The sequence below is a fragment of the Platichthys flesus genome, chromosome 18 (assembly GCF_949316205.1).
Source record: "Platichthys flesus chromosome 18, fPlaFle2.1, whole genome shotgun sequence".
Classification (NCBI taxonomy): Eukaryota; Metazoa; Chordata; class Actinopteri; order Pleuronectiformes; family Pleuronectidae; genus Platichthys; species Platichthys flesus.
In genome coordinates, this window is record NC_084962.1 from 8849611 (window position 1) to 8860474 (window position 10864).

At 42.2% G+C, this 10864-nt stretch overlaps 1 protein-coding gene across 1 annotated transcript; it reads left to right on the forward strand.

Moving 5' to 3' along the window:
• Positions 1 to 242: 242 nt before the first annotated feature.
• On the forward strand, positions 243 to 10122 carry LOC133973525 (methylmalonate-semialdehyde/malonate-semialdehyde dehydrogenase [acylating], mitochondrial-like). The gene is made up of 12 exons (XM_062411442.1): positions 243 to 441; positions 725 to 769; positions 2939 to 3013; positions 3447 to 3608; positions 4753 to 4831; positions 5669 to 5971; positions 6261 to 6382; positions 6617 to 6806; positions 6917 to 7098; positions 7836 to 8015; positions 8778 to 8876; positions 8969 to 10122. Exons 1-12 carry the CDS (start codon positions 403 to 405, stop codon positions 9071 to 9073), a joined length of 1581 nt encoding a protein of 526 aa, XP_062267426.1. The 5' UTR covers positions 243 to 402; the 3' UTR covers positions 9074 to 10122.
• Positions 10123 to 10864: the final 742 nt, after the last annotated feature.

Here is a 10864-nt window from a genome sequence, read left to right on the forward strand (position 1 = left end):
TATTGAGAAAACGTTTTTGCACGCTTAAGTTCATCAAGTATTTTTTTTAAAGCTCAGGAATCAGAGAGGAGTCGAGTCCCGGTTCGGGGGAGCAGCCAATCAGCTTCGTGTTATATGGGGCGGCTGGCGAATTGGGAGAAGCAATTGGCTTCTGATCACACTTCTTCCCGTCCTTCTCGAGCAGAAACAGCCAATCGCATCTCGCGCAGCTTTTGCAGAGAAACAAAGCATACGTTCCGCTGCCAATCCTCCCCTTCAACGGCCGTTATGTTTTGTAGATCGAGTGAAAGCGCAGCGTGTATATCCCGTCGCCGTGTCCTCTGCTAGCCGAAGTTCTCTGTGTGGTCTGGGTCGGTTGAAGGGCTTTGCAGCAGGGAAAAACTGAAACAGGAACTCAACACAATGGCAGCCATTCTTCTCCGGTCCCTACGTAGCAAGACGGTAAAGCAGACTCACTTTCACCTTATGCTGAAAAGAGTTTGTTCCCGACGTTTGTGCAAGAAGCTAACAAGCTGCGCTGCTAAAGCTAACAAGTCACTGGCTCTCACGCTGGTCCACTGCACAAGTGTTTCATGTTTCTGTGTGTGCGTGTAGTTTGCATCACTTTAACAGGACAGATAATTCAGTGCACATCTCTGAATTAGCTGTTCGTCCATTCGACCTTTGAAAAAGAGTTCAACATGAAGTGTGCTGGACTAATGCTCTGGTGTTTTGTCCCTCGCAGGCCCACATCCAGCTGGGTCGCCTGTGTTACTCCTCCTCCTCAGTGGTAAGCGACTCAGCAGCTTTCGTAACTCAACACGAGTGAATATTATGTCAGACTCTGTGAGGCTCTGAAAAAACGACCTATTGTGTTGGATAATCTCAGGATTACAGCTCTGCCAATATCAATATCTGATGGTTTATCATCACAGGTTTAATGGCTGATACCACGAACATCTACCATAAGGGTTCAAATGTGGTCCTTTAAAGCCTCGGTTCCCAAACTGGGGTACATGTACCCCCAGGGGTACGCGAAGTGGTTCAGGGGGTACATGGGGAGAACATTTTGTTTGCGTTTTCAAAGTGAAAAAGCCCATTACATTTGCAAACTGAGCTATAAATAATCATGCATTATTAAATAGTCTAAATAGCCAAGTAACATTGCCAAGAATACTCATGTATACCCATATTCAGCAAAATAATTACACTGCCAATAAAAGTTACAGGTAGGTTAGTGACCGTTAGTAAAAACGAGGGATGGGCATAATTAATCGACAATTGATTAATTGATCCTTAAGAATTTCCTAGATGCCATTTTGTCATAGACGTAATTCTGTTGCGTTCACTGCCAACACTGCAAAGCTATACGTCTCCATGAGCGCCTGAGGAGTCCACTGCTCTCTTCAAGTAGGAGGTCTAGCTCCAAAGCTAGCCCCTTCGGACCCAGACAGAGCCGGCTCTGGGTGAGGGGTGACAACCACCGGAGTGAGAGGTTGAGAACCGTCAAATCCAGCTAGCTCACAGCGGCTAGCTGCACTCTTATCGGGGCTTAACAGAACAGCAGCGCCTATTTTCAAGTGTAACCAGTGAGCGGTTCCTGTTTAACTGCCAAAAGAGTTTTTCACCTTGTAATAAAGATCTATATTTTCACTGCATTTTAACAGATTCTATAAATAGTGCATTTTAATATAAAATATTAATGATTAATCAAAAATCTATCGTTAATTCTCCCAACAATCGATTAGGAACTGACAATCATGATTAACAACTGATTGATAACTGACAATCGATAGATAAACTCAGTTTGATCTAAACTTCCATCCGTGTCCTGAAATCCCTGACAATTTCAAAATTGCAAGTGTTATATGCTGTATACGTGCGTTGGGGGGGGTACGTAGCTGGAGATTGAATGTCTGAAGGGGTACGAGACTGTAAAAAGTTTGGGAACCACTGCTTTAAAGCATAGTGACCTGCAAATGTTTCTTTGCCGATCATAATTGATGTGCCTGTGCCAATTTGGCAGATTCTATTGGTGGTGTTTGTCGGTCAGTCTCCACTGGACATATCTCCAGATTTAGATTTTTATGTCACATGATCTGCAGCTCACACCACCTCCGAGTGTGGTCATAGTAATGTAATGTCAGTGAGTCGTTGGTGCCTTCTCATCCGTTCAAAAAAGGTCATTTAAATTGAAGCAAGTTCCCAGTAGCATTGCATACTAATGCACTTCTTTTGTAACATGTTAGAGGTTCCAAATCAATAAATCTATATACATAAGTGTCTCATTTCCCACTTCGCACTCACTGCAATCCTTCCTGGTATAATGTTTGCAAAGAGGATCAACTGGTTTTATATTGACATGAGGTGACACATCTGCCCATGCTGTAATGTCAGAAATCAATCTTTAACTTAAGAAAGCCACAGCCTAAACCCCAAAAAGAGATTTGTTAGATTATTAACATTTCTCTGGCGCTCTTTAATTGGACTGTTGAGATGACCAATGCAGGACATTAGCAGGGTTTTCTATTTTCATGCTTATTTGGTCACATGAGAAACCTATTGAAATAATATTTTCTGGGTCTTGGAATCAGAATTAAGGATCTAATGAAGAAACACCTTTTTTTGTTTTTAGCGCACTGTATTAGATCACCCACAGCATATGCTCCATTTACCTAAACCATGCCTAGAAGTAGAGTGTGGTGTGGAACTGGGACACAGCTAATGAATGTAACACAAACTCTTTGAATCAGCAAGATTTATCCCAGAAATGTCTTCTCAGGAAAACTAGAATATAAAAAATAAACCGGTTACAGAACTCGGTGTACAGAAAGTGTACAGATCTAAAATGATTGCTGTAGATGTAGAAGTGATAGATTTGGACGCCCTCGGTGAACTAAATTAATGATGTAACCTAGCAGGGGAGCGAGTTAATCATATGCTTCTGTGATCCTTTTAGCCCACCACCAAGCTGTTCATTGATGGCAAATTTGTGGACTCCAACACGTCGGAATGGCTCGACATTCACAACCCTGTGAGTATTCATAGACGCACGATATCCAACCTGCACAGAAGCTGCAGCAATATCTCTACTAAAGGCTGGCTGCAGACCACCAGTGCAGCTTTGTATTAAGAATGTGTATATATTGGAGAGGAGAAAATCTTGATTCATCAATTTTTGTAATATTTATAATAAATATATAAAGTGAGCAAGTTAAGCAATGTTTTAAATCCTAAAAGTCTGGCCTTGTTGATGCACAGCCATGAAAGGATAAGCCTCTGATAAGGAAGTGATGGGTTACTACAGCATGCACAACTAGACGTCTGTTTCCATCAAACCTGTAAAGGATAGTCAACCATCATTTGGTTATTAATGAATTGATGTAGATGCAGCATTATATGTAATGCACCCCTCCCCCCCCTGCTCTGAGTCAACTTGTCTTTGTGGACTGTCTCCGGCTCCTCAGGCCACTAACGAGGTGGTAGGACGTGTTCCCAAAGCGACCCAGGAGGAGATGCTGGCAGCAGCTGACTCGTGCTCCAGAGCCTACCATTCCTGGTCGGAGACGTCCGTCCTCAGCAGGCAGCAGGTCTTCCTGCGCTACCAGCAGATCATCAAGGACAACATTGTAAGGAGCATCTGTCAGAGTAACTGACTGCTTGTTGTGTTTCCATGGCCCCGTTTAGACCTGGTATTAACATCTGTCCTGAGAGATAAACATGCCATTTCTGCTCAATAAGGTTGTTTTCTTCCAGTCTGAAGTTACATCCATACTACTGCGTTTGTGACCTCTGTCCATGCGAGCGATAAGTGTGTATATCAGTTTTAATACATGTCATTACCAACACGCCTGAAAACGCATATCATGTGACCACTCGTGTACAGTGGGCTTTGTGTGCCGATGTTAACAGGAAGTAGTTGGTTGTTAGTTGCAGAATGAGCTTGGCTACAAACGAGTAATGGCTCGTCTCCTCCTCATGTTTACAGTTGCATCATTGTAAAATGCAGAATTAAACTACACAACATCCGTCTGCAAAAAACGACCCAATCAGCAAATGGTTGTTAGAGGCTACGTCATTGTTTCCAAATGACTCTGTTTCTGCTTGCATAGTCTAAGCAGGGGCCCTGAAGTTTTCAAACTAAAACAAGTCTAGCAGCGTTCCCAAATTTCTCAATTTTTGCATCTCTAAAATTCCAGAGTAATGTGGAAGCTTGGTGTATTCAGGTGAATGCATGTTCAAATGAAAACTTATTAATGTGGATAAAGCCAAACTATACAGATTGTCCAGTTTGGCATGAGAGAAAGCAGAGTCAGGAGGGACTGAGTGTAGCACGGCTGTGAAATAAAGATTTGACCCATTCGGACAGAAAAATGGATATGTGGTCATCAGTGTTGATATTGTGGCAGTGGCTGCAAATAAAGCGATGAATGCTCACTGAGAAGAATTCAAATAATTAATTTTGTACCGGTAGTGGGTTAGAGGACATTCCTGCACCTGTAGAATATGTCGTATTTATGTTCACACAATGAAAGGAAAGTGGACACACGCGTCTCAGGCCACCTCCGGGGTTTGAGTGATCAGGTCTCAGGTCGATTTGGGTGCCTGATCACCTATGAACTTCGTACAGACCACCTGTGATCTTATGTTAGTACTCGGTCTGAACTTGGTCCATGTGTTGGAACTTTGGAGAGCAAGAAAATGTTTGCTTTTTTAGGGAGGGCTTAAAATCTATTTGCTGATGTCTGAAATAGTTTTGCCTTATATTTCCAGAAAGAACTGGCTAAAGTGATCACCCTGGAGCAGGGCAAAACTCTGGCTGATGCAGAGGGAGATGTATACAGGGGACTGCGTAAGTAATGCATCAACTCTACTTCTTTTTGGGTTATGATATCCAGATTTGATCAGAGGCCCGGTTGTGTCTTATCTCCTGATTAAAAGTCCTTTGACAAATCTGGGTACCAAGGTGTGAGTTAAAGTCTGGCACTGTGTAGACTGATTTAATTTGAATTAATATTGGGACCGAGGTTTGACCATATTAGATTACAGAGGATTACTCTGGTTTTCATTATAGTTTAAAGTCATAACGTAATTAGTCATATCTTAAGAAGGGTTAAACTTAATTATGAATTGTTCCTGCAGCCTTACATTTCTGAGTTTTGACATTAAAGGGTGGTCAGCTTGTTTAGTTTTCTGCCTTCTCTGTAAAGCACTGAGCAAGAGGATAGAAAAACGTTTGGTTATTAATATTAATGTACATGCAGCAATATTAAGTAATGAAATAATAATTATGCAGTTTCCCTCACTCTGGTGCACTTTCTCACTTTGGCAGTTGCGCATTAACTACAATCATCTTCAGAAATTAAAAGAGCCAAATGCACAAGCAAATAAAGAAAGACATATTTTGGTTACAAGACCTTTTTTTGTACTTGGTACTGCTCCCAGTTTTGGGATGCCCAAATAATTCTGGCACGCTATCTTTCAACTTATTAGCTGACAGACATGCTACATCTGCAGGTGTGCTGCCAGAAATAGAGATTTTTTACAGTACAGGGAGTTATGGTGCTGGAAGTTGTTTTTTCTCACAGTAGGGGGGGGACTATGATCTATAACTCCAGCATTGTTCTGAATCTGTTTTTATTTGCACTCTATCTATCTTCATCCTTTCTTCTTTTTTGGTCACCCTCAGAGGTGGTGGAGCACGCCTGCAGCATTACGTCCCTCATGCTGGGGGAAACCTTACCCTCCATCACTAAGGACATGGACACTTACACCTACCGCCTGCCCATCGGAGTGTGCGCCGGCATTGCCCCATTTAATTTCCCTGCCATGATTCCGCTGTGGATGTTCCCTATGGGCATGGTGTGCGGCAACACGTACCTGATGAAGCCCTCTGAAAGGGTCCCAGGATGCACCATGCTCCTGGCTAAAATGATTCAGGATGCAGGGGCACCAGATGGTACACTCAACATCATCCACGGCCAGCACGCAGGTGAGTGTGCGAGGTTGCGTGTCCTCCTGTTCATTCAGATACACAGTTGGTGTGTAGTAAACAGTGGGGGAAGGTTCAACGATGATTCAAACACTTATCATATACCCCCTGGCAATATGCAGATGGGACATTTCCATAATATATGCAGCCCATATCTAAGTTAGTTAATTTACAAGTGTTTAGGCTGGAGGATTTGAATCTGTGTATCCAAGGCCTCAGTGCTCATTTACGGAGGCAGCACTGATGATGACGATGAAGTATTTTTTCATCTGTTTGTATTTTTCTGTAGCGGTGAACTTCATCTGTGAGAATCCAGCCATCAAAGCCATTAGCTTCGTGGGGTCCAACCAGGCTGGAGAGTACATCTACGAGAAGGGCTCCAAAAACGGCAAGAGGGTGCAGTCCAACATGGTACAGCAAACTCAGCTCTCATTTGCATTAAACAACTAACCCATATACACATATACTGGACAGTTGAATATGGAGCAGAATGAGTTTGATTGCTGTTACCATGACAACAGCGGTGCACTTAGTTGTCAATCGTTCGTTACATATAGGATTAGCGCTGTGCTGCCTCTGTTTGATGTCCTACTCTCTACTGGGGAGAAACCCAACTGAGCAGTGTCCTACATTTTTCGGTTTCAGGGTGCCAAGAACCACGGTGTGGTGATGCCTGATGCCAACAAAGAGAACACCCTCAACCAGCTGGTGGGCGCCGCCTTCGGAGCAGCCGGCCAACGCTGCATGGCTCTCTCCACTGCCATCTTCGTCGGGGAGTCTCGTGAATGGCTCCCAGAGCTGGTGCAGCGCTCCAAATCCCTCCGTGTCAATGCAGGTGATTTCAGTAGTGGCCTTTTCAGTGTGAATAAAACAATTTTTTCTTTCTTTCTTAGTATCAACTTTTGTGTTTTCCTGAACCATAAATACATTTTCCTTGTCTTGAAGGTGATCAGCCTGGTGCCGATGTGGGCCCCCTGATCTCCCCTGATGCCAGGAACCGGGTGGAGTCTTTGATCCAGAGTGGTGTTGATGAAGGGGCCAAGCTGCTGCTGGATGGGAGGAATGTCAAGGTCAAAGGATATGAAAATGGAAACTTTGTCGGACCAACCATCCTGACCAATGTTACGGTGAGCTGAGAACTGGAACTTAGAACTAAACGTGCAACATTGCAATTTTTTTTTTGGTCCCTGAAAAGTCTAATAGAGAATAATAAGAAGTACTCCTCGCTTTCTAAGAAAAGTATGTATCTAGGATTTAGAAAACAAACTAAATTGTGGAAATTCCAACATTTTTAGCATGAATAAAATGTCCTTTTTATTAACACTTAAATATAAGCTTATTTTCTGTGGAAATGTATATATAGTTCAAATGGTTTATGCAAACAATCCCTTTCAAAAACGGATTCAGTTTAAGATGTTTGAGAAAGCTGGTTAATTAAAATGATGTATCAATTCCCACAACTTCTTTGGTTGGTCTTGTCGTTGACCACGAGTTCCACCCCGGTTGACTTGTTCCCCTTATGGATAGCATTGGCAACAAAAGAGAAGACGCTTGTGCTAAAAATAAAAACACCAAGTTGCACTAGTGTTTTCACACATGGACACTTGCCTTATAAAACCAATCAGAAAAACATGAAGCTTTGTTGATGACATTTTTCTCACCATTAAGGGTTGATTGTGAGCCTTCGTAACATCTAAAAATAGAGAGCAGCTGTAGGCATATTATCCCTGGTTCTTCCAGGTATTTATATAACATCATAAACTTTGTACAATGTGCTGGTAATGAAGCATCCTCGAGGATTCGCTGTGGATGGAGTGAAATGCTGGTGAAAACTCAGGTGTGATCACTCTGCTGTTCTTTCCAGCCGGACATGACCTGTTACAAAGAGGAGATCTTCGGACCGGTGCTCGTGGTTCTGGAGGCTGACAATCTGGACGAAGCTATCTCTTTAATCAACAACAACCAGTACGGCAACGGGACTGCCATCTTCACCACCAACGGAGCCACAGCACGCAAATACACGCATGAAGTTGACGTTGGACAGGTGAGACTGAAGTGGGCATTTATGTATGCATGTTGTTTTTTTAACTGGGATAAAACTGGTTGCACGTAAATGTGTGGGAGGTGTTCTCGTTTGGATGAGGGTATCGTATCCTGAGTTCATTGGAAGTGAGAATATTCACCAGAGTGACGCAGTGTTCACCGAAGTGTTAATGAAAGTGACAACCTTGGTTTGAACTAGCTATACATTTGTTACAATCCCAAGTAATCATTAATCCAGCAGGAGCTTATTTGGAATGGTCACAAGTAAGAAACATTTATTCACATACTGGCTTGCTTTTGCAAAATACTTGATTAAATAATTCCTCTTTTAGATTTATAAACATTAGAAAATTTGTGGAAAATCCAAGTCCAAGGTGATGTCGTTTGAAGTTTGTCTTTCTCTAACCAATAGCCTTAACGCAGAGAAAATAATTTTCTGTTGAACAACCGATGATTGTAGCCCAAATATAAGTCTGGTCCAGAAGTTATATCATAATTGAGTCTTTCTCAGTGGAGTGGAAAAGCACGTCTATTGCAAATAGATGAGGAGTGATCTTTATCCAGATGGAATTATTTATACACATTTTCTTCTCTGAGGGAATTCGGAGCATCGTTAAGTGCATGTGTTTGTATATTCGCTTTTTAACATATTTTTTCCAACATTTTCCAAGTAACTCGCAGTAATATCAATCTATGAAGTGTTTTTACCCCCCTGCTGTTCTTCTGTATGATTTCTTACTAACGTGTGTCTGTGTTTCTACAGATTGGCGTGAACGTGCCCATCCCCGTCCCGCTCCCCATGTTCTCCTTCACTGGCTCCAGAGGTTCATTCAGAGGAGACACCAACTTCTACGGCAAACAGGTAAAAAAAAAAAAGAAGAAAGCACTGAGTCACTAGATCAACGCAATGAAAAGAGTGTCTCCCTGACGCAGCAGTTATCTCTCCATCTCCAGGGCATCCAGTTTTACACTCAGATCAAGACGGTGACATCACAGTGGAAGGCTGAGGACGCGACGGTGACGACCCCAGCTGTTACTATGCCAACCATGGGACGCTAAGCCAGAATGATAACCTTCACTGACTTCTCATATGCCTTTAAAACCAAGGAGGGATGGAAAAGGGTTACTCTCCTTTTTACTGTTGAAATGTTCACATGGGGGGATTATTGGTCGGTGATTGCTTGAACTTCCTGGACACTGTAGTTGCACAAAAACACATTGATTCAAATGAAACAGCCATTGGAGACGGGGGAGCTGAACTGGACGGATGGGATGAATGGAGTTGTGAGTCTGTGTGAGGTTTCTAGTATTTGTGTACCCGTTTTTGTCTGTTTATATCCTGTAGTGTCCCGGTCGGCAGTGACTAAATCATGGTCTGTCAGATTAATGATCCTCGCTGTGCTCTGATGTTACACTCCTGAAGACCTGAAGGGGAAATCGGAAGGGTTTCAGAATCTGCTGCTGAGCAGTAACCGCAAATGTCTTCCTCCTGTACCCACCCACTGTGGTTATTTAGCTCGTTGTGTGTATCAGAACTTTAGATAGATATTCATGGAACAAATTCTTAATCAGAACAAGGACCCTCCAGTTCTGTTACTCCATTTAATCTGAAATAATAGTTGATATTCATGATTTGAAGATGTATGTTGTTTTTTCTGTTCAGGGGTGGGATCAGTGTGCGTCTTCTGTGTCAGATAGAAGTTCAGAGTTTTGAACTGAAAGGTTAGAGCCATATTTGTTTTAGTCATGAAGGGTATAGAAGTTAAATTGCAGTGTTTTCTATATTTCATGATGATCTCCATTTACACGAGGTTCCAGGGATGAAACAGTCGCTCATACGTGAATGAAGCAGTGGCAAACCTTCCGCAGCCGTTCACGTCCAATCGGCGGAAGCAAGGGGCCGGCGCAAATCGCAGGGTTTCATTGCATCAAGTTTGGTGAACTTTGACCCGTGATATAAACGAATGTGTGACCGTGCCCTTGCAGTATGTCCTTGATATTTCCATCCAAGATATTTCGACATTGTCCACTTGACTCCTCTCTTAGGTCATGTAGCTGAAGATTATTTGAGACTTTGTAGATGGCTGAATAAAAAACAATTGATTGTAGTGAACTCTCTTGTGTTTAAACCTGTTGCCTGGATCTGCCTTTATCCTTCTTCTCACCACACAAACATCTGTCTGTATTTCAAATGCATGAACCATGAATCGCTCGTCTTACTGGCCTCACACTTAGCATGTGTTTTTTTTAATGGTCCGGATAAGGGCAGTGTTTAATTTGGTGTGATTTAATCAAGCCATACATTTAATATTAAAGTTAAACAACAAAGGACTAGCGCTCTGCACCAGTCAACTGCGGTAAAGCCAGCCAGCATTCGCATCTCTGTGGTCAAATCAGCCGACACAGGAATTCTACTGCACTCATACACTGACACTTATGGTAAACGCATCCAAACCGCCCAGAAAGGGGACGGCAACGGAGTACTCGAAGTTAGAGGAATATGTGGGCCTATGTTCCGATTTTAAAAATAAACTTGACATTGAGTCTATACAAAATGCATAATTGAAAAATAATTTCTTGGATTAAATTCACAAGAAGTATATATTGTATGTTGGACTTTACTTTGAACAATGTCTATACAGTAAATATGTTTAATATACAGTATGTAGGTAGTCAGAGAGGTCCTGATCACAGGCATATCAGTCTCACTCTGAACTTATTGATCAAAGTATTTTTATAGATCTTTGAAATATCCTGAAATGATCTATTCCACAGTGAAAATGTTGGACTTTACTTTGAGAAATCTCTTAATCAATACAGTAAATATGTTTGATATACAGTATGTAGGTA